The following is a 25,458-nucleotide window of genomic DNA, read 5'->3' on the forward strand; positions in this document are numbered from 1 at the left end:
TCTCAGGACTCAAGAGAATAAATTTCAGCCATATTTAGCCCCTCAATTTGTGGTGTTTGGGTTCGTCCAACTCACCTACAGTGCCCTTGTATTGACATGAAGCACTGTAGGCAGAAATATATAACAGTTTTATTCATAAACTCCCCAAACTGAAACATTATTTTAATAACACATGGACATGTTTTGGGCAAATGGATCAAAACCTGAAACTAAAACTAAAAGATGAAAACCTGTGAAATGGTTGAATACAAAGGTAATGCAGAGAAAGAGGGAGTGATCAAATCGTTCTAGGTCATCACCAAGATGGTGGACACAAGTTATCAATTCTCCAAATTCAAGGGACTCTCTGTCAAAAGAAGTGAATACATGTAAATTTTGGAAAAATCAAGCAGAATTTGGGCATATTCCAATATGATGCAAACTACTGTAAGTGTATTTTGCTGTATTGTAATTAAGTAACATAAGAAAATTAAAGAGGTAAACATAGAAATATAACCAAGTGATTTGGGGAAACAGTATTTTAATTGTAATATATAAATAAAAACAAATAATGTGCTCTGCATGCTGAATTGTTGTTTTTATATGACTGTTTAGTAATTGCAGTGGTACATGTAACATAAACTAGGGTTGAACAAATAAGTAAAAACACTGCAGATAATGAGAACAAGTCTGCTACAGCCAAAGGAAGAGGATACAGAAAAGAAATGGGAAAAGCCTTACATGAACACCATGGTGTAGGATTGGAATCTCATGTCTCAGTATACACTAAAGCCTTCTAAATGCAGAAATCCATCAATATCCTGGGAGATTCCTTGCAGAACTCCCAGAGATACAATATCTTTGGTCTCTAAAGTCTCTGAAGTTTATATGAAACTCTGAAGTTTATATAAAATGCCATAATATTCACATGTAAGCTCTGCATGTTCTCTGATATTATTTAAGTCATCTCTTAATTACTTATAATACCTTATACAATGTAAATGTTACTTAAATAGTTGTTATCTGTGTTGTTTAGAAAATAATGAAAAACTTGTGCATACTCAGTACAAACACACAGTTTCCAAATGCATTTGATACATAGTTGGTTGACTACACTGACATGAACCCACATATGTGAAGGAATAACTGACTCTCTCTATATGCATATATAATAAATATGATAATAAAGGTAGGTTTGTGTTTTACCCCAGATATTCATACATATATTTGCTCTTGATATTTACTCAGAGGGCTTAAAATAAAGGGATCACAAGAAGTAATGGAGACTGTTGCACCCAGATCTTGCTTAAAATATTCTTCTCCAATCAAAAGAAATGAGACTGACTGGAGAATTAGGTGAATCCACAGTTATTACAGGGAGAACACCGTGGTTCTAAGAATGTAAGGAAGAAGCCATAAAAGAATGCAAGACTAGGAGTGTGTTAAAAGGGCCAAGGAACTATGCTGTAATTAATACCCAATGTCCAAAACTGAATATTTGAACAACAAATGAATTAAAATATTTGGTTTGTCTGATGAGTTTTGGTTTGAATCATTGGAAACAATTCTCATGAATAGAGACTGATGAAGATAAATAAAGGGGCACATTTTTAATCACTTGTAAAATAATTGTAATTAGTAAATGTATAATAAAAGGAATAGATATCAACATTAGCAAACAAAAGTGGTAATATTGTGGTCATTATTTATACATGGATACTGAAATCAGTAGGTTAATATATAAGAGGAAACCAAATGTTTTCAGAATATCTTCCTGAGATCTTTGATAATTACAAAAACATAGTAGTTTTACAGTGAAGAAACCTGGCAGATACTTTGATCAAGAATCACAGCTAATATTACAATTACTAAGACAAGATTGATACCTCTGTAACTTTCATGCCCATTTTATCTAATCATGAGAAAGCCTCAGACAGACACCGACATTTGAGAGGCACTGTATAAAATCACCAACTAATATTTTCCCATACACTAAAGGGCCTACCAAACAAGGACATTGATACACTGTGGAGGGGACTAAGGAGACATGGAAAAAAATGCACTACATAATCCCCGACAGAACTATGAATAAGGGAAAAAAAATATTAGTGGAATGACTGGTGAAATCCAATACTAAAGTTTGTATTTTATTTAATAAAAGTAGAGCATTTAATTTATCTTGAAATAATAATAACATTATGGTCATACACAACAATTTAGAAGCAGAATCTGGGTGAGAGGCATAAGGGAAAATTTGTACTGTTGACAACAGTCCTATGAGACTTAAGTTATTTAAAAGTATGCATTTAATTGAATTAGTGAGAACATTGCCAGTGTAACTGAGAGGAGCATAGTACAAACCAAAATAAAATAATTTACTATTGATTAGTTTTCTGATGTTTTATCCTAATTTAAAAAATGTTGTAAAAGGAAAATGCATCCACATATAAAATTTGATTAGCTGCAATTTATCTCAAGGTCAAGGAGATTTCATCTGGTGAAGATGATGTGAGGAAGAAAAAAAATCTATAAAATCAGAATTGGTGGCTCTAGAAAAAAATAAGGAAAATAATTCATATTATATATTATTGCTTAAATCACATACTATTATCCAATCTTCCTAGGGGATTGCATATGATTTTATTCCACTTTAATTTGTCAATGGGATCTAGATCTATTCATTATCTACTAATTTATAAGAATTTATAACTCCTTATCAAACTTTTAGTGGGTTTTAGTTGCAGTGGTGTTTCCAGAAACAAAATGGGATATTTAATACAAAATGTCAACTGTTAAAATCCTCTTTAATTTTGCCTACAAATATATTCAGTGGGAAATATGATCACTTGTAGACATTTAAATAAAATGCTTCTGAATGTTCAAATATATTTAAAACTGAACTCATCTAAGTCTTCATTCTAATTTCTATTTTAATTCTTTCTTGAACACCATGATAAAAATTAGTATAATATTTTTAGAAATCTGTCAATTCAAGATTAAATTATTCTCATCCTTGCCACAATTATGGCAAATCTCACTGAAGTCTCATGGAAATATTCAGGAATATATGCACAGTGAGAAGCCGTCATTGAAACCACATGGTATTTTACTTTACTTTTCATTATTCATCATTTGCAAGCTGATGAGACATGCCAAGAACTTCAAGGCTTCTTTCATTGTAGATTTGAGATAATTTTACAGACCTTCACCTGACGTATTTTGCACCTTGACTTCCTTTCATGTGTGCTCCATTGTACATTAATCAATACGTGCATCCCCTACTAAAGGACAGTGGATCTAGGATATTTCTGGAACTTGAAATATTATATAATTCTGGAACAAAATTAAAGGTCAATCTGCTAACTAAAAGAAGTTATTTTTATCAAGTCTTATCAATTTTTTTTTATTTAAATGGACAAAAGAAACTTTTGTATGATAGTAATTAAGTAATTATAATATCATATAATATCATACACAGATTCTCATGCAGTAGATCTTGTGTAGGAAAAAAAGAAAAAAAGAAAAGGTTCACAGTCACTCATTTCTACGACTTACTTTTATTTCTCTGTATCTCACAAAATATTTTGGGGGGAGGGCAGGGGATTTCTTTTTAAACATGTCATTTACGTACTAAAATCTTCTCTTGGGTTTGATAGTGAGTTACGTGTGTTTAGATTTAGCATACACCAATTTAAATGTAAAGCTGTGTCAGTTTCTTTTTCCTATGAGTGCTCAGTTCACTAAATATGTGAATGTGCCATTTTTAAAACCGACGTCTCATTAGCTATGCAGAGTATGCTTTTAAAAATTTACCTGGTGGCATAAAGCCATGTTATATATCAATGCGATACAGCAAATATGGTGATACAAGGGGGGTATGTTCTCTTGATGCAGATACTCCATTACTGGAAGTAAAGAGTTCACCATCAGTGACAATGGCACAATCATTGTCACCAGCACACTTGACCGGGAGATCAATGCATGGTACAACCTAAGTGTCACAGCCACAGAAAGATGTAAGTACTAATTTGGAAACCATATATTTCATCACGGTGGTTTTAATGACATTGCATTATCCCTACACCTGAGGACAGAGCTATTTTTAAATGTTGTTGAAATTTGTAGTTAAATGATGTTAGATGTTAGGTTACATATATATATATATATATATATATATATATATATATATATTATTTGATCATAAATTATTATATATTCATTTCTATTAAAGCTTTCTTTTTTTCTTTAATTTTTATTGTTGGTTGTTCAAAACATTACATAGTTCTTGACATATCACATTTCACACTTTGATTCAAGTGGGTTATGAACTCCCATTTTTATCCCGTATACAGATTGCAGTATCACATCGGTTACACATCCACTGTTTTACATATTGCTATACTAGTGTCTGTTGTTAAAATGTTACCACTAAGTATTTTCTAAACTGTTTTTACTTATTATATAACAATAAATAATGTTTAATGCAAAGATAATTTGGAGGAAAACACAACATATAAAACTTGAAATTTTATGTCCTGACAATCATATGCATTGAAGTATTTTCATTTCAATAATTAAAAACTAAAAACATATTTCTACAAGTTTTTGAACGTATATTCTGTGTGAGTTTATTTTTATATTATCATTTTAATTAAAAAAGGAAAATCTTATGTAATTTCTAAAAACATTCATCTGAAAAGACAGTTTCAGGTAGCAAACTGTAGCACTCAATTCATGATATTGGTTCCCCTGATTGTCAATTTAGAGAAGTACTTAATTAGTTTTATATACTTATGAAAATAATAGTAAAACTATAAGATCTGAACTAAAATTTTAGGTTTATAATGATTTATATTTGTTTAGTTCAAACATAACTAGTTTAGTCTATCAGTTCACAAGTAACTCTTCCAGAAAGCAAATATGGAATGCCTCTGTTTTTTCCAGTGTTTAGGATAAAATGTGAGTGTTAATTCTTTTAGAATTTAGACATTTAAAATAAATCATAGTTCAATATTATTATAGTACAGAATATGGAGGATACAAATCATATTGATCAGCTGTCTGCATATCCCAAAAAGAGTGGTCCATTTTTTAACTAACATTTGCAGTTGAACTGATGGTCAGATCTTACTAATCATTAATGATCAGTTGTCTGCTTGCTTGTTTCAGCAATAAGCAGATGATTTCATTGTTAAGGTATAAAAGTGGGTAAAATAATACCAATTTACCATTTGAATAGTGTCCATAACATTATGAGTGAATCAGTGACTCGGTTATTCAATCATCTGACATAAAGCATAAAGGAATAAATATAACACAATAGGAAAGACTGTCAAAATCATCGCCATTATTTGGCACATGAATTTAGTGTAATACTGTAGTACAGCACAGGATTGAAGCTGTGAATTTTAGATGTTCTAGAAGGCATCCTTTCTTATAATCGATTTTACATAGAACTTTAACAATCTTATTCATTTTTTAGTATTTCTTTGAGGCTTTAAACCTTAGTCTACCATATTCCTCATGTTATTGAACAGCTGCAGGTGATATGGCAGAGTGGAAAGTGCTATCACATGTTTTTTTTGCAATATGTTGAATAACTCTGCAGAAATGTTGCAGCAGGACTTGGGTCAGGATTTGAATTTTCTGTCTAACTAAACAATAAAGGACGAGGAGCAAATGTTACAATGGAACAAATGCCTGCTGCTGCAGAAGAAATGCCAAGGCTTTTCCTGTCAGGAAGCACAAAGGTGTTTATTCCGAGAGCAAGAAGCTTTTATTCAATGCGTATTTATTTCTGAGAACAAATTATTCATAATGTCACTCTCTACAAAGCTATTGTAAAAAAAGAATCCAAATCAGTTCGAGGGAAGACAAGACTCTTCAAAAAAATATGTTTCTCTATAAAATTGCTCTCAGCTATTAGATGATCAAAATTTATTGAATGTATAGAAATTTTTTCTATTTAAGCTTATTTTGTATGTTAATATAATGCTTATAAGAATATATAATTTCTTTTCTTAACTTAGCTGTACCATAATGTGAATTACTAGAAAGTAAACTCTTTAAAATTTATAGTTTGTACTTTTAGATATAAAATGCTCTAATCTTGTATGAATAAAAAGAATCAAAAAAATAAATGAATGCAACAAAAATTGCCGGATAATTATATACTATCAAACTAGATATATAATTACTTTTTTATCAGAGGAATGCCTTTCTATGATAGAAGATCCCTATTGGAAAATTATCTAAGCATTTTTTGGTTCATCATTGTAAAACAAAACAAAAACAATAATACATATCTTTGAGTTATAATATACCTCCTATCCACAAAAGTTGTTACTTCAACACTTGTATGTTTACATATGTACTATGAATAAAGTGCATAATCTGATAAACACTATAATTATATCATCATATGTTCTGTTCAAGGGTAAGATTCAAATATTTAAAGACCAGCACAGCACAAAGCAGGTACTCAGATAAGACTTCAGCTCCTAACCTGCATTGGTTCCTCAACTGACCCACAGCCCCTACAGCATTAAGAAATAGCTCCACATGCTCTGCATAATTCACATGTTTGCATATGTGTGTGGTAATGTACATTATTCAGTTAATAGAACATAAAAATTTATAGTTTAAAAGATTACATATTCCAATGGCTTACACTAGAAACTATAGATATTACAATGCTGTGTATGTTGAAGAAAATAACCAAACAGCAATGATAGTAGAAACTGGGATTCATTTTAGGTTCATCAAGGAAAATGTCTTCATCTTGTCACTTCTGAATCACATTTTCACATATTAATTTATAAAATATATAGTTCGTGGCTAAAAAGATCGAGTTCTGTGAAACTGCATATTATAAACATTTTATTGAGTATATTACAGATTAACATCTCAATGATTTGTTAAAATATTTTATGTAACATCATTATAAAATTCACAGTAAAATTTGAGGCCAATATTATTTGAATTTCACACACACACACACACACAAAACTGCAGCCTCTGTAATTTGTTTTCCCACCCTCAGTGATAAATGGATAGATCAATCACAATTATATCAGATTCCAAAGCCTGTTGTCTTAATCCTATGCTACATTGTCCCACATTAATAGAGCAAATGGAAGAAAGTGTGTGTTTCACTCAGTGTTTTCTAAATTAAATATAAACACCATACTCCTCACCAGTCACATTTTTTCCATTTTTAAACTTGCAAGACAATTATATTTAAATGCTTTTATTTGTATGAATGACTCAAATATAGGGTCTCAATTAGCCTTCATTGTGTGGCTTCCTTGGAACCAAACTTGAACAATCTATGAGAACATTTACCAAATTCCCGTCACTACTCCCTGACGTGTCTCATTTCTCTCCAGTACTGTTGTTTCTCCTATGTTCTCAAGTGAGTGAAACATGTATCTAGTAATACTAAACTGATGCAAGGAATTTCAAAAAAACAATTAAATACAAAATATGTTTTAAAGACTTTGGGCTTGTCTTGCCAAAATATGCTACAAATTCTCTTAAAAAACAATTTTCTTGGCTGGGGATGTGGCTCAGTGGTTAAGCTCCCTTGGATTCAATTGTGATGTCATGAGGAAAAAAGAAAAGAAAAAAATGTTTTTCTTGAAGCAATAAGACCAAAATACATTTATTTTTCAGTTATATATTTGAAAATAAGGAAAATAAATGCAGATAACATAAGAACAAAGGAAAAGAATTGGAAATGTTTGAATTCTCCTGAGAAAAACAGTAAGGCTTCAGGTTGAATTTAAGGAAAAAAATTAAAACATTAGATTTAATAAAAGCAGATATATAATTTATATACAAAATCATCAATGTTGAAATTGATCATCTGAAATAGAAGAATCAATATTTTTAAAATATTAAATTTATTTTTAAAATAAAATATAATTTTAAAATTATTGTACATTATGGAACATTTTATTTAAACAAAACAATTTTTGTTTTTAAAAGGTGCACCTAAATTTTAGTGATTAATAGAATTGATTGGTATATATTTTTGGGATTGAACCCAGAGGCGCTTAACCACTGATCTTCATCCCCAGCACTTTTTATATTTTATTTAGAGATAAGGTCTTGCTCAGTTGCTTAGAGCATCCATAAGTTGCTCAGGCTGGCTTTGAACTTGCAATCCTCCTGCCTCAGCCTCCTGGGATCACATCATACACCACTGTGCCCAGCTTGCCTTGTATATTCTTAAACAAATATTTCCACATCAACTGAAACCTCAGGCAATGTTGAATAGTAAATGGTTTCTCAATCTTCTGACAGTAAAGTCAGGGAAATTAACAATACCTACAGTCATCAGAATCAAGTGTGTTTATATAAATACTTCCAGATGTTAAAGGAATAAAGCAAGCTGTCCTTATACCTACTGTTTTCCCACTATGACCACATTCAGTGAAAGACACTTAGTAAATATTACTTGAGGAGCATGTGTGAAACAGAAATTTTCCTTGGCTATATTGTTGAAAAATACATGAATCATTTGCAGATCCTTTCTCATATAGAGATCTGGTCATTTGGTTTTTCAAGTGAAAAAATATATATACTATATAGTCTGAAAGGCAATTTTTCATGATGACATTATTAAACTTATTTTTTCATGTATATTTTTCAACTTGTAGACAATGTTCAACAGATTTCTTCAGTCCCTGTGTACGTACAAGTTCTAAATGTCAATGATCACGCTCCTGAGTTCTCTGAATACTATGAGACTTATGTGTGTGAAAATGCAGACTCTGGCCAGGTAAGAAAGCTTCCTAAATTACCTAAGTCTGAATAACACATCACTGTTTTATATATTATACATAATGACTATATCACGTATATACTAATATTCATATGTGATATTATATATATTATACTATAGTGAGTCTATATTTCACATATTAGTCATGATTAATATTTGATATGCTGTACATAGATTTTGTTATATACTGATCCCATTTTGAAATGCTCTCGTAGACACTTTAACTATTTTAAATACATGTTTCTGTTTTGTGCTCAACATTCTAGTATGTATTTCTTTTTATTTTAAAAATTTCTAAAAACAAAGTTTTTTTTTATTTTAAAATTTTCTAAAGTCACTCTGTAGGTCATTCTGTATGATACATACCATAACTTATTTTTCAAATGGCCCCTAATTTCCAAAAATTTTATAGTCTTATTTTCAGAAATACAGAAATCAATATATTCTAAATGACATTAAATTTCTCAATGAAGCTAGTTGGTGACCATTAGTATTTTACAAAAGCAGGAATTACATTTCTTTACCAATCAGTAGTAGTAACCAACCTTATGTTTTACTTTTAATTTTCTAATACAGTAGCAGATAGGAATATCTTAAGACATAGGTACATCATAATTTTTATTATTCAACCATAAGATACTGGAAATTGTTAATGGTTGTTAAACTGTCAAGTGAACTATGTTCAAATATGTTTATGCTTGAACCATTTTATCCTAAAAATCTGAAATCTTGTAATTTTAAGCATATATTTTTTTAAAAATACATGATTATAAATATGCAAATAACCTTTTAAATTTATTCATTTTTATGGGTTAAAACCCATAGTTTTTGAGAAAGTGGAAGATACAAAAGTTCTGAGTTTCTCCCTTGTGCTACACTGCCCTGAAATATAAAATTTAACAAATTTAGACATCAGGGACATATGTGTAGACTGGTAGAGATCATTAAAATAAAATAAAAAAAGAATACACTGGAACTCACAATTCCCAAGGAAACTAGGCTTACACAATTTTTTAAAAATTTATATTGTAAGTGGATTATTCCACTTGTAATTTATATGCTGTACATAAATTTTGATGTTTTCAAACATTTTAAACACGTCTGATTTCTTGAACAGAAAGACAAATATATTGATGAACTTCGAAAATCACTTTAACTAGTTTACATCTAATTAATGATTCTTTAAATATAGTAAATCTGTTTCCTTAAAATTTAAATAATTTGAAAATAATCAACATATCTTGCAATTTTCTGATCAATACATATTAAATTTATGCACTAAACATAAATCATATTTTACAATGATTGTAAGTACAATTAAATTTTAAAGTTACATATTTCAACTTTTTAGTTAAAATTTTTAATTAAAAAATTATTTTTAATTGGTACCTAAAACATTAAAATGTGCTTATTATTTTTTAATGATTCCATAATATATTTTATTTGTTTTTAATATGTGTATCAATATTTTCCCCACAATATTAAGAATAAAAGAGTATCTATTTACTATTTTGAAATAGTAGAGCAGGTTTTAAAGGAAAATTTTTGTCATTTACATGCTGGTAGTTTGGTGGTCTGTGTCTTTTTTTATTTTTTTAATGTTTGGTACAACATACTATAAAAGAATAACCAAGATTAAACCCTACTAAGAAAGGAAGAAATGTCTTTTGAATTTAAGGACATAAGAGTTCTCCTGTACTCTGATGAAAGTTTAAATGTAAAGTTATGCAGGAATATCTATAAAATAGCATGCTTTTTCTAGTTTACAGATGATTATACCATGCCTCAAAAAGGTTTAACTTTCCAACTCCACATAATTTACAATAGATTAAGTCAAGTCTGTCCTATGTACTTGTCTCCAAGAGGGGAGTTAATTGTAACTATTTTTGCCATAGTACTGAATAGCTATCCTTAAATTATTTTCATAGTGTAAAACAAACATGAAAATAAGGGTTTTCTCTATTGATTTATAGAAAGAATTATATTCATGATGTTGAGGTCAAGAGTTAGTTTGATTCTCACCTCCTCTCTGGAATAATCATAGTTCAAACTCAAAATGCCACATGGATCAGCCTTATTTTACAATCAATTTACTTTAAGGAGGAAGGACAGACATCATCAAATAATCATGAGGGGAACTTTCAGATGTCACTCTCAAGTTATCTCAGTTTTATAAGTATCTGAAAGAGCGTTACTCCACTCAAAACCAAAGGGAAACCTAAATATCTCTCCCCCCTGCTGCACTACAGGTGATGGACTGAAATCCATGTGCAGGTGATTTAAGTGCTACCACTGTACATGACAACAAGGACTGTATTTTGTGTTCATTGAAAAGCCTTATTTTCATAATCTAGTCATTAGTGCTATGATGACGACAAGATTGTCCTTGTTCCTTTCATGTGTTTTAGAGGTTAATAGTAGATTCAGACTAACTTGAGTTCAGATTTCTGTTTTGAAATTTTCTGACTAGGTTTTCCTCAAGTAAAATCAAAACCAAACACTAAATAACAAAATAGCCTTTGAAAGAGCCACTAAAATCTTTCAAACATGCTATTAATCTCTTTCTCCCTCCTACATTTAGATAGTAATATATGAACAATTTATTGTTCATGAAATGTATTGACAGAAATTAATATATTATTTACTTTTGTAAGGTCTAGAAATTGTATTCTATTACACAGTGATGAACTATCTAACATTGTTTCAGTTAGAGTAGGACAACATATGTGATGCTAGACCCATGGCACCTAGAGGTGTGGTCTGCTATTCCACTTCATAGGTGTGAGAGTACTCCATCATAATGCCCCAGGGGTTAAAGCCCTGACAACACATTTCTCACAACAAGTCCCTGTTATTAAGAGATATGTGGCTGTATTTCCTATTACATCAGAATTTTTATTGTTAATAGCATGGGGAGTGAGCATTTCAATAAATTGATTTTGTATCCTGATACCATCAAAGTATATAAAACTTGTGTAAAATGTAATTTGTATAAAAAGATGATCTTTCTTAATTTAGGAATATTATCCCAAGTAAGAAGTGTTTTTAAATGCCATTCACATAATAAAGCACCTTAAATCCAATAAAAAGTAGAATAGTCTTTCAAATTGGCTTCTAAATTAATAGAGCAACCAGATTAATGAGTCTTGAAGTAACACAATTTGAGGCAATTAGATTCTACAACAATCAATAAATCATCCTAGAAAATCAATTTTCCCTGATTACCTTAATGTTAACATCAAGATTATCAGATTTTTTTAAACTTGTATTCACAAATAATTAAGAGAAAATTCTTTGGATAGTGAAACTTGTTCTTTCAAGATCGTGATGAGACTATGTCTCCAAGTTCTTAGCAGGAAGCCTGTTCCCTTCTGTGAAGACCAGAATGTGCTGCCAGGTGTGCTGGCATTGCATAGAAGCAGCGCTGTCTGCGTGGACTGCAGAGGGCAGCAGACCCAGGTTCATGTCTTTGGCCAGATGTGTGAGGGTATCTGCTGTTTACGATGAAAATGAAAAGTTGAGAGTCCCTCTGTAGCATCATTGAGATTGGCTTCCACTGTTTGAGTGGAAGGATGTGAGGTTAATTGTGTGCTGAGGCTACACCTGATGCCATCCTTGAGTAAGAGTTGAATGAAGTGTTTAAGAGAGCCTATGGATTATTTTTGCAATTTCCTATGAATCTATGCCTATTTCAAAATACACAGTTAAGAGAATCATTAGGTTGAAATTAAACAAAATAAAATATTCAAGTAATGCTGTAAAAAAAAACCAAAGGAGAGAGAATTAAAGCAATGACCATTAAGATTATTGGAGTGTGTCATATAAAATCCTAAGGGATATCTTAGTCAAGAGAACTGTAAACATGAATATGTTCAAAATTATAAGTTGTAAATATCATCATAGGATTTAAACTTTCCCAAAATAAAGGAAGGACCTCCAGCCTATTTTTTTAAATATACGTTTTCTAGTTATAGTTGGACATAATACCTTTATATTTTTATTTATTTTTATGTGGTACTGAGTATCGAACCCAGGCATCACAAGTGCTAGGAGAGAGGTCTATTGTTGAGCAACAACTCCAGCCCTCCAAACTATTTTAAGTAGCTTTACTTATGGAAAAAGAAAAAAAAATAATGAAATTAGACATTTGCACATATTAATTTCAACACAAATAGTATTACAAATATGGTTGTAACAATATGTAAATTATTATTAAAAACAAGGTCTGAAGAATTAAAAGGTAATATCTAAAAACATAATGTTTTTAGAAAGGTAGCAAAACTTAATATTTGAACTTATTACAATTTTCCATTAGGTAATTAAGCTAATAATTTCACTAATGATCATTTTATTAATAACACAAAAGTTGCATTCTAGAAAGCTCTTTGATAAAATTGAACCAAATTTCTGCATTGCCATGAAATAAGTCAAATTGCACACATTATAAATATGAGAATGAACTGTTGTAACTAGTGCTAAAATCAATGATCAAAATCACATACTAAAAAACTTCTACTCAGAGGTTCTATGCTTATATTGTTTGCTTTCAACTCCTCCTTTTCTCAATACTCCTAGCAAAATTATTAACACTCATCAAGATGCTCATGAAAGATATATGGAGATCATCCTTACTTCCTCTTATGTTCATTCTCCAGATGCAATAAACCACCAGGTTCCACTGATTCCATCTCCTCCCTGTCTTTTATATGCCAACTTTTGTTTTCTTCTCACATATCCTACACTACCCAGGACCTAACATCTCTTCTGAAGTGGATCCTTCTTAGATAGTTATGAAAAGGGATGCTCCTGTAATATCAAACTTTGATTCTTTTAATCTCACACCATGTACATGGCAATGCGTGTTGATTTTTTAATCAATTATATTTTAGTTATATTTTAATTATATATTTTTAATTATAGTTTTTAAGCAAAGCTGTACCTATGAAGACAGTTTCCTGGACAATCATATTTCAGTGGTTGGTCAATGGCCAAAAGAATACATAGCCCCTTTGGAAATGGGGGAAAAAATATTGCTTTGGTGACATCATGTGAAGCACAGCATATCCAAGGAGAAACTGTGGGACTCACAAGCTCTGTCTCCATCTGGAGTTATGTTGACTATTCTCAATTCATGTAAACACTTCATTAATTTCTGTATGTTTCTTATTATATAACTTAAATTTTATGATTTTGATTGTTAGCATCTTTTTGGATCTCTTATCAGGAAGTCTTCAATAACAATCAATGGGTCCCTGGTATCATGACAACAGTTTTTTCATACCTGCTTTAAAAATGTGCTCAGAAAGAGTTTTTCAAAAACTAATTAATTTCTATGTGTCACAGGACCCCAAATAAAAATGAGTGATCATGCTTTTCCCCAATTTAGAACTTGTGATTTTCAGTATGAAGTTTAAACTCTGTAATATGCCATCTTAGAACATTTCATGATGCACACAAAACTCACTCTGCAGCAAGTTTATCCCAGGTCCTCTGACCCTATTTATTTTGAGCATTATGGACTTTAGGTGTTTTATGTATTTCAAGTACTTCCTCAACACTTTGCAGGTTTGTAGTTCTGTTTCTCTCTGTCCTTCACTGGAATGTGAACCATAGCGACAGGCAGTACGTGTCCACGGTCTGGAAGAACTTGGCATGTTCTTGCCAGTGGAATAGGCATCAAATGATTATATCAAGACATTAATCAGATATTTTTGTACTTTAGTAGTTTTCATTCATATGTTTATTTTGTATAACATTTATAACATTTGAAATTATCCTAAAGAGAATTGAAATTATACATTGAGATAAAATTTTAAGAATATATAATATATAATTTTTAACTGAACATAGATTTATTTCTACAAGAAAATTGCCATTAAAAGTATGTAATCCAATTTTGTGAGATTCATTTTTGGAAATTGGGTATTTCTCTGTCTCTGTCTAGGACCAGAATATAATACTACCATGAACTTCTCAAAAATGTTTCCCAGTAAACTGCTAAACAGGCAAAACTAGAGCAAAAACACTACTGTCCATATTTTCTTGTTGGCTCAACTATTATTACTGTATTAATTTTTACTTTGAGTTTTTGAACAGATATTTTTAAATTCTTTTGAGTTCTATAGATTATTTTTGTCAGAGTGGGTCTATTTTATAATCATTTTCCCAGTAAATTAGTACAGAAGCTGATGGTCTAATTCAAATTTATGAATAGTGTTTTTCTGACAATGGGAGAGAATTTGCATCTTTATCCTACAGCAAGGTACAAATCGCTAGAATATATACATAATCAAAAAGTCAGATGAAATTAAAAAAAAAAACTATGTCATTTATTTATTGCAATTCCTACTTTTTCTTTGACATCTTTGTACTGAGGAACATTGCTTACTAAGTACATTTTATAAAATTAATTTATGCAAATTATTGCTCATTTTTTGTGTATTGATTCAAATTATATTTTATAATCTTTAGAAATTTACTCCTAGACTTATTTTAGAAGTAGGTTTTCTTGGTAGCCGATCTGCAAGAAAAGGAAACAGACTCAAATATATTGTTGGAGACAATAGCAGCTTCTTAGTGTAGTTGTCAAAAAATTGTGCTTTTCGAACGAGGATAATGAAGCTAGGAGTGACATTTTAGTAAGTAGTCCTACGTATGCCTCTTCTCTGGAAAAATACACAGTGCAGTGATTATCTTTCTTCTCATGATTATCTTCAGAGTCAAACACTATTTTTACTCCATCAAATAATTAAGCGGAAACTTATGAAACTGCCAATATTAGACCATCTTTGACCCACAAACGTTAATCTCATTTACTTCTACCTATTATATCTCTGCCCTCTTGGTTTTCACGGGCTAGCATTTGGTCTGGGTGACACTTTCCCCATTAATTCATGTTTTACTCAAGAATTAGTTCACTTGCTCTACTTCTGGCCTAAAAATACTTCCCTGTCTTTCACAGGAAACCTCAGATTATTTTCTTGCTTTTTAACCATTATTTTTGGTCTATATCTACTCTGTATATTATAAATGTTATATTATACATTTCTCTGTATATCTCTGTCTTTTACACAAGAAATGTCCTGGTTGGCCTTCTCTGTACCATTTCTTTTTTCAGTAACTTTATATTCTACCTGCAAGAACAGCAGCAAACCCAGGGAAAGAGCCATGTGCCTGAGAATCCTCTTGTAAATCTCTATCTCAAAACATCTGAGCATGAGATTGCATTGTCATGCTGAGCCAGCCCTTTCCTTACATAAAACTCAAGGTTAAATGGGGTCAATAACAGGATTTATTCAAAAGGGCTATGGCAAGATTAGGTGAAATAATATAGAGAATAGCATTGAATCCATTGATGAATCCCTATTAAAAGACTCTCTAGGCTGGCACAATATATTTCCATCATAGAGTTCATTGTACTACAGAGAGGAAATTGAATGTACTGTATCAGAAAGAAATGGGGCAAAATTCTACCCAGAGAGAAAGCAGAAAATTAAAAGTATGAGCTCTTGACATTTGTCGTAATTTGGAATTATTCGATTGCCTCTATTTCCAGTCTTTTTAATCATGGTTGCTTTTTGTATGTTCTTAACTTTTCAACTTGTCTTTGCTTCTCTCATAAATATAGAAGGGCAGAAATGGGTCCCAAGTTAGTCAATGTAAGTAAATAGTTTAGACCTCTGGGCAATGTAACAAACAGGATTTTCTTAGAATTTTATTGAAAAATTAACACAAAGTCCTTTTCACTGTTATTTTGAAAGGAAAAATGAATATTCTCAGTGAAGAAATTTTAGTGTTGTCCTTTGTTAGAGATTTTTTTGTTTTCATGAAAAGTGTACATGTCACATGTTGAAGGTTAATTCAATTGAATCAATGGTTCCTCATATGGACTGACTGGATTCTTATGTTGTAAAGCATTGGAATCCAATAAAGCATATTTTATTTGAGGCTCAATTTGTAAAGCAAATAGAAGTGTAGTTATGTTTGTTGAAAGGAGACAGAGTTTTGAATCCTTGCCCTCTCGGTCTACTATTACTTTAGTTGGGATAGTATTTTAAAAGTATTTCAAAATATATTCAAAGCCTCTGCAGTCTTCTTAAGTCTTATATTCAAAGTGGGGATTTTCACCATATACTCAAAATTTTGTGTTCAATATGGAGCATCAGGTGATAAGATAAAGTATCTGGTGTTTAAAATCTAGAGTATATGTGACATCAAGTTAAAAATGAATTTTAGAGTATGCCATCAATCTTACCTTGCTATTCATATAAGGAGATTACTAATAGCACTTAGGATACCATCCTGTACAAATATCAACAAGAGAATGTTTTCACAAAGAAAACTTAATAGAAATATGCCAATTGGGCAATAAACTCTTTGATAAGTTAAAGCACAGGATCCTAAAGATGAATTTGAAAGTGTTCATGTCTACAGTTTTTAAACTTAGAAAACTTGCAAGTAGTAAAGCTGAGATTCACAGTATGAGACTGTGAGGACTTGTCCTCTCCTTACACAAAAACCTACACAAAACAACTTACACAAAAGCATATGATATTTTGATATTAAAGTACCATCCTGATTCAACACTTGCATTTATTATTTTAAGCATGGATTGAATGAAAATGTTTTCTTTTATTGTATTATTTAGTTATCACAAATTTATTATTTACTTAGGGAGGTTATGAAGAAAATATAAATGAATACAGAGAAATAGACAAATTGCATTGGCTTCACAATGTTCTTCATGCATGTAGAGAGAGATCTGTTATTTGAAATATAGCTTCATAAATTTGTATTTGCCATCATGCAACTGAGGATGGTTTTGTCTGACACATAGTTAAAGCACTTTAATTATAGAAAATTTAAAACACTAGCTTCTATACTCAATTTACTTCAATTTTCAGAATTAATCACAATCTCACTATGCTATCTTGACAAGCATATCTTTTTTTGACAATAATGAACTACTTGACTGACACATTCATGTTTTGAAATAAAAGAATTAATTCAGAACTGATGTGTTCATATCTGCATTACTTCACCGTTTTATGATCTGAGATAAATAGTGGAACATATTTTGATTTAAAACGCTTTTCTTATAATCTTTATGGGTCAAAGGAAATCATATACATTGCCCCTAAGCTTTAAATGCCTTATTCCCTCAAAACAATTAAAAAACTCATTACTTGAGGAAATACTTTAGTAAGACAATAACTCTACCCGTTTTGCACTCAGTATAAAAAGGAAATGTATAAATTCAGCAAGTCATAATGACTGGATTTCAGAAGAAGTAAGAATAAAGAAGGAAATAAAGAAAGAAGGAAAGGGAAAATGTAGGAAAGGAGGGTAAGAGATGATGTCAAAATATAGCAACAATGTTTGAAGAACTTCCAACAAATTTAGCTTCTGGAATCTACATGATCCATTTATGAGAATGTATTATGTAAAATCATAACCCTCTTTAGAGGGTTATTGTTGCCTAAGAAAATGTTTAATCTTCTCCATGATTTGACAATTACCATCTGTAGTGTCTTTAATTATTTGGCTAAAGTACTTAATAAAAGCTGAAAATAATAATAGCATTGATAATTGCCCTGAATTAATACAGCAATGATAAAAGTCTATCCCTGTCTTCTTGTAGGTGATTCAAACCATCAGCGCAGTAGACAGAGATGAATCCATAGAAGACCACCACTTTTATTTCACTCTCTCTGCAGAAGACACAAATAATTTAAGTTTCACAATCAGAGATAATCAAGGTAACACCATTCAGTCATAATGATTTTTGACTAATTTTTCATAAATCACTTTTTTATTTTAATGGAACTTGAGGCATTGCTTTTCACACTGTTTTTAATATCATAATGTCAAGAAATAAAGCAAAAGAGTAATAATAAAAAAGTAAAAAAAAAAAAAAAACCTCAGAGTCAAGTTCTGAAAATACTGGTCACACTTCCTTCTCGCTGCATTTTTTCAAATTAGAGGTGGGTTTTTAAAGTCACAGTGGCTGTAAGCTCTTTTCTGTCTGACCCGGCAAACTTCATTTCAGTCCTGGATTCTCGATTCCTTCGTTATCTTTTTCTTTTTACATTTATTTTTTTTTTGTTATAATTGGACACAATACTTTTATTTCACTTATTTATTTTTAATGTGGTGCTGAGGATCAAAACCAGGGCCTTGCATGTGCTAGGCAAGTGCTCTACCACTGAGCCACAACCCTAACTGTTCATTCGTATCTTAATCTTCAGTATTTGTCTGAAGAGAAAATATACTTAGTGTACTGTGAGGTGAGCTTTTTTGATTCACAATTGTTTAAAGTCATCAATAAGGAGTTATAAATATATGAAAGTAGTTTATTTTTTTTTCTTTTCCTTCTAAACAAAATTATTTTATAAATCAAAGGATAAAATATTCTGGAAGGATTTTGGGTAGAGAAAGAATTTCTCTTCCTTTTGTGTAGAAGTGGATTAATTATAGAAGGCCATTCTGTTCCTTTTAAATTTGCTTTAGGAAGAGATATTTGGCCATAATATAGACTTCTATTTAAACCTTTCTTTTTACCTCAAATATATAAGCCACTCAAATATCTATGACCAGATACCTGAGCCGTTCCCCCCCACCACTGGGTCCAGTCTCCAATTCAGAGGTGCCTTTGGTGGGAGAGGGCACACACATGTCTCTATTTTATTTGTATCAAATTCTTAGTGAAAGTAGTTCAAATATATTTAGAAAAAAAATCCCACAAGTATCAAATATAATATGTCTTATACATCTTTATAATAATTCAAAATATATTACTGAGTCAAAATAAATATAGCAAAACCTAAAGAACACAAGTTTGGTTTAATGTTTGTAGTCCCAAGTAAGATAATAAAACACATTGAATTGAAAAGATGAGAACCGTTTCTCACCACTTAAATCTGCCTCATACATGAATTTCATGGGTTTTATGGACTTCAAGAGCATTATCTTTTTAGCATAGAAAAGATGATTTGGAAAAAGATTTAACTACATATTCATTTCAAGAAGATTTCATTTATTTGCACTTTACTATCATCATCTTATAAAGCAGACTGATGGATTCAGAACATACTTAGGTATGGCAAAACTGTTCTGAATAAAAAAAAAAAAATACAGAGGAAATATAGATCTAAGACCCAAAGAATCACATTGACAAACATCATTCAGAATATCTTGGGACTTGGGGAAAGACAATTTTACATTTTGAGTATGTATTGGCCATTTTCATTAATATTTTGAGTGTCTTCTCTAGATGAAAATTGTTTGAAGATTCTCTGAATTTTAAAAATAAAATGAATGAAGTCAAAATGAGATATCCTACTATTATATTTCCCTAAAAGTAAAATCAGTTCCTTTTTCTAATTAGAAAACCTACTATTTGAGATCACATGCTTTAATAGTTATATAATAGAAAATCTATGTATTTCTAGGATGTATGAAAATAATGGGCTCTAGATGTTAGAAAAAGCAGTATTAGTGCAATTGATCCAAATAAAACTGGTAGCATCTGCATAAAATTAATGCTAGTAACCCCTATAAATGCTCATATGTGATCATAGAAATGTTTGCTCTGCTTTGCTTTTATTTTCTATATTTCTCAAAAACGTTTTGGAACTGATTAAAATAATTCATCTCATTTTACAATTAGGTAATGTTAAAGCATTAATTAATTTTCAGGGGACCTTCAAGTTGTCTTTTAATCAAAAATTTTCTCTTTTATTGGAACTTATTTAATCATATCTCTATAGTAGTGGCTCTAATACACAAGATGGATTGATTTATTTTATATAGTTGATAAATTTTGGTATCTTGTTTTAGATAACACAGCTACAATTTTGACTAATAGAAGTGGTTTTAGCCTTCAAGAAGAGCCCAACTTCTTCATAATCATTTTAATTGCGGACAACGGGATCCCATCACTTACAAGTACAAACACACTTACCATACATGTCTGTGACTGTGACGACAGTGGGAATACACAGACCTGCAGTGACAAGAAACGCATGCTTTTCTTGGGACTCAGGGTGGAAGTAATAATTGCTATTCTGATCTTCATTATGGTAATATGTGGTAAGTAGTGCTGAACTGAACATATCTCCACTTATTAAAGTAACATGATAAATATATAATTATGTTATAGCAGTATGGTTTAATTGCTATTCTAAATGTATTATAATTTTAAAACCAAATAGAGTAAATGAAAAATAGAGTGGGCAAATCCACATTTCAAACTGAAGATCACTGACCCTTCAATTTTAAGAGTATGTGTATGTATGCCAGTTTATAAATGTTTTGACATATGCATTGCACAAATATAAGATATAAAAATACCTAAGAACAATTGGGCACTTCTGTTGTCCAGAACATAGTCCTCATGGTCTGCATATGTTACAAAATATTATCTTCATAGTAACCTTATGAAATAACAATGGTTGTGGCCACCTTCCCTGTCCTCCTTGCTTCCCCAACCCTTTTAGAGGATTTTTGCTTCTGTGTTCATCAGTGATGTTGGTTTGTAGTTTTCTTGTCTTGCAGTATATTTGTCTGGTTTCAGTATCAAAAAGTGTTATTAGCCTCATAAAATGAATCTGGAAGTATTCCCTCTCCTAATTTTTTTAGAAGATTTTGAGATGTACTGGAATTACTTCTTCAGTTGTTCAGTAGAATTCAGCATTGAAACCATGAGGTCCTAGACTTTAATATAGATTTTGATTATTGATTCAATATGCTTACTACTTATTTTTCTGATTTCCAGTTTCTCCTTGGCAAAGTGTTGGTAGCTATATATTTTAGGAATTTATCTATTAATTCCAATTACTTGGTCTGTGATAGTTTACAGTATGTTTTATCATCCTTTATTTTCTGATATCAGTTATGATGCCTCATCTTTAATTTCTAATTTTACTAACCTGAGACTCCTCACTGTTTTCTTTTTGTATAAAATAGTACCCAATATATTTATCTTTGTGAAAATTCTAACAACCCTTCATATGTGTTTCAAATCCTGAAAAGATATGTAAATCCAAAGATGCAGAAAGGTTGGTAGGCTTAGATGTGCACACACACACACACACACACACACACACTCACACACAAGCATGCACCTGCATATGCACACACAGTTTTTCTTCTAATTAAAAAGTGTTCTGAAATTGTTCTGTTTCTACATTTTGCTAAAACTATTTTATGTAATAAATATTGATCGGCACAAACCAGTATTATGATTCAAATGCAAGATAGTTTGGAGTTTCTGAAATTAATGTGGTATCATGGGGCCCAGGCTCTGAAACAACTTTCTTAATTTGAAGATGACCTTTCTGTCTCCCAGCTGGGTCTTTCTGGGGATGTGATTTAAATCCTTTCAGGCTTTATTTTTCTCATTTTAAAGGGATATAACATATATATGAATTTAATAAGAATCAAATCAATCAATAAATATAATTTTTAGAAGAAACTGGCATATATTTTGTGGTCAATAAATACCAACTTAGAAAATAATCATGTCACAGAATTTCCCCTTAATGTGGAATATCAAACTGTCCTGTTCTGAACTTACTTTAAGCGGACTCATTGGTCACTAAGTTTGCCAAGTGTATTCAGATTGAAAAAAAATGCTCCATTAATCTTCTTGGTTCCATTTTAATATTTGAAAAAAGTAAAATTTGAATTCTAAATTGTTCAGAGAAAACAGTTCAATGTATTTTCACAGTGTTTTCCCTCTAAGTCATCAGCCAGAATGTTTGTTATCTTCTTCCTAGGTCATTTTGCAAGTCCAGTTTTAAATTATTTTCTGTCACGTTATCTTCAAAATCAAGGTTGTGTCTGGAGCTTGTAACAAGCACAAGAATTGTGAAGTTTATTATGCTCTGTAAGTGTTCATTCATATTCTGATACATTTTCTTCATCAGGGTTTGTATTTTTGATGTTGGCTCTAAGACAACAAAGAAAGCAGATCCTCTTTCCTGAGAAAGGGGACGTCTTCGGAGAGAATATCTTCTGCTATGATGATGAAGGAGGTGGAGAAGAAGATACAGAGGCCTTCGACATTGCTGAGCTCAGAAGCACCACGGTGATGCGGGAACGCAGGGCTCGGAAGACCACCTCGGCGGAGATCCGGAGCCTCTACAGGCAGTCTCTGCAGGTGGGCCCCGACAGCGCCCTCTTCAGGAAATTCATCCTGGAGAAGCTGGAGGAGGCGGACTCGGATCCCTGCGCCCCACCCTTTGACTCCCTTCAGACCTACGCCTTCGAGGGCCTGGGGTCCTCGGCCGGCTCCCTGAGCTCCTTAGGGTCAGCCGACACTGACCAGGATGAAAATTTTGATTACCTTAATGAGCTGGGACCTCGATTTAAAAGATTAGCATGTATGTTTGGTTCTGCAGTGCACTCCAACAATTAGGACTTGTTATCATAAAAAATCCCCAAAGTGCTAATGTCCATTTGAGCAAACTGCGTTGTGTGGTCTGGCTTTCGCATCGTGGTGAGCCTGAGTTTGCAGTTTTCCGATGTCCTTGGAGTACATTGTCCTTAAAGAAAAGTGTTGGAAGAGATGCACATAAATAGACCTCAGATGCTAGTGCAAGCCAGTGCCACCTGATGACTGCAATGTTCCTCATAAGATCCCACTATATCCAGGGCAAATTCTCAAAGTGTTTAATTGCCTAACCTGAGAAAGAGAATCAGGCCCTCCAATTTTGTTTCATTCGTTCAGTTATTTTATTCCTGCAAATTAAGAATAAAGCATCTATGAGTGAGGTTCCTGATGATATAGAGAGATAAAATTTATCATCTGGAGAATCTGATGGTTACATAGACATGTAAAAACATTTATGTTACATGAGTAAGTGGGACTGTGAAAGATTCTATGAATCATTTGGGTTTGATATTTTAAAATTCTTGTCGAGAAGGCTCTTTAAACCTCATTTAAAATTTGTACATATATTTGATATAAATGAATTACTCAGATTTATATATTATAAGTTTGTGCTGTTTTTGATATTATAGTTTGATATTAAAGAGGTGCAGGAAAATAAGCTTTGGAATTTTTCATAGATTATTTTCATATTGCAACCAAATATATACTTTTATCATGCCAAAATACAATGGTGAAAAGCATGTCAACATTTACTTATCATTAAATTTAAACTTTATAAAACTGGTATAAAGTATGAAAAAATTTAAATAAGTTTTTATTTCTACTAAAAATGAGAAATAAGTGAAAGGATTCATTTTGATGCAAATTTGAACTTCTTTTTATTCTAAATATTATAATAAACCACACAGACTCATACCACTTGTATTATAAAGTGTGATATGATTCGCAGAATTTCCTTTTCTATTAACAGCTTGCAATATAACTGATGTTCAGTGCCATTTTTTTCAAAATAGAAAATTAGGTGCAATAGTTACTTTTATTGTGGTATTGTAAAGGAAATAAATGCTAAGCCGTTGGCATAAAACTTTAGGGTAATATTATACTATAAGACAACACAACACTTTAATTTCCATCAACTTGTAAACAATGGCCCTTATGATATCCAAATCAATATGGACTTCAAAAATTATAGTTTGAAATTAAAGCACCGAATATGGTGCTCTTCAAAATGCTTCATATGACCTTTTTTATTAACAGCATGTAAGACTGATCTGAACCAAATTGGCAATAGATTCTTAAATCAAAATCAAATATTTAAAGTCATTTTTGAGTTTTGGTAGGGTAGTGGAATGTTTATGCATTTTCCCTCTAGACTTTGAAACTTGAACATCCATATTATATAATTAAAGAATTTATTTTTATCATAAGGATCTAGGAATCATTAAGTTGGTGACACCAATATCATTACTTTACAAAAAGATGAGAAAATCAGATAAGAAAAATAACAATTTAAGAAGCTATTATAATTGAATGGGAAGATAGAAGATGCAGTAAATTCAAATGCATTAGCATCATTATGAACTAAGGAAAACATAAAAAACGCTGAACACAAATATTTTTAAAAGCTGAAACTTGTAAGTAGAATAGCAATGTATCAATTGATAGAAAGCTTGTACTTCTATCATACTGACATAGAAATCAGAAGTGTACTTAGGGCATTGATGGTGATTTGCTCCAAGAGGGCTTGCTCATCATGTTCACAAACCAGGGTGATGTCATCTTGGCTGCAGAACTGGAAAGTGTGATGAACATCAGATGAATCAATCCATGGAAAACAGGTTGGAAAAACAGAAATGGGGTCTGTGGGCATCACAGTTGGTTCTGCCCTGGATGAAAGGCTGGTATGTTTGGAATAACAACTTATAAAAAGGATGCAATATCTACAAGAATAGAAATGATATTTGTATTCAGTAACACTAAGCAGATGTCTTAAAGCAGGTTCTGGATTAGTTGATGTTCGGATTGTCAACTACAGGATTCACTGAAAAGAGCATCTGCACCTGGTCCAAAATTGTCACTTTTAATCATATCGAATAAGGCTATCCAATTCTAGTGGAGAAGTTAAATTCCTAGGAATTATACTCATAGTATTTCAGTAACTTTTGTCTTTCATCTGGTCATTTGATATTGCACACATATAGCTGTTTCTTAAGCTTAAATCATGACCTATTTTTCGTAAATTTTAATAAAGTCTGAATTAATGTAGATGCTTGTAGTAGATATTTCCCACAGTACT

The 25,458-nt window shown here is 31.4% G+C and overlaps 1 protein-coding gene across 2 annotated transcripts in view; it reads left to right on the forward strand.

Moving 5' to 3' along the window:
- Positions 1-23,942, forward strand: part of Cdh19 (cadherin 19) — a 60,830-nt gene extending 36,888 nt beyond the window's left edge. Inside the window, exons 8-12 of one of the 2 annotated variants that reach the window (XM_076836860.2) lie at positions 3,874-3,995; positions 8,643-8,764; positions 18,408-18,525; positions 20,606-20,857; positions 22,696-23,942. In XM_076836860.2, coding sequence (XP_076692975.2) covers positions 3,874-3,995; positions 8,643-8,764; positions 18,408-18,525; positions 20,606-20,857; positions 22,696-23,186 — 1,105 coding nt within the window. In that variant the 3' untranslated portion in view covers positions 23,187-23,942. Of the gene's footprint in view, positions 1-3,873; positions 3,996-8,642; positions 8,765-13,687; positions 13,804-18,407; positions 18,526-20,605; positions 20,858-22,695 lie in introns of those variants that run through there. The other variant, XM_076836861.2, reaches the window with a different exon arrangement.
- Positions 23,943-25,458: the final 1,516 nt, after the last annotated feature.

This window comes from Callospermophilus lateralis, chromosome 17 (genome assembly GCF_048772815.1).
Source record: "Callospermophilus lateralis isolate mCalLat2 chromosome 17, mCalLat2.hap1, whole genome shotgun sequence".
In the NCBI taxonomy this organism is placed as follows: Eukaryota; Metazoa; Chordata; class Mammalia; order Rodentia; family Sciuridae; genus Callospermophilus; species Callospermophilus lateralis.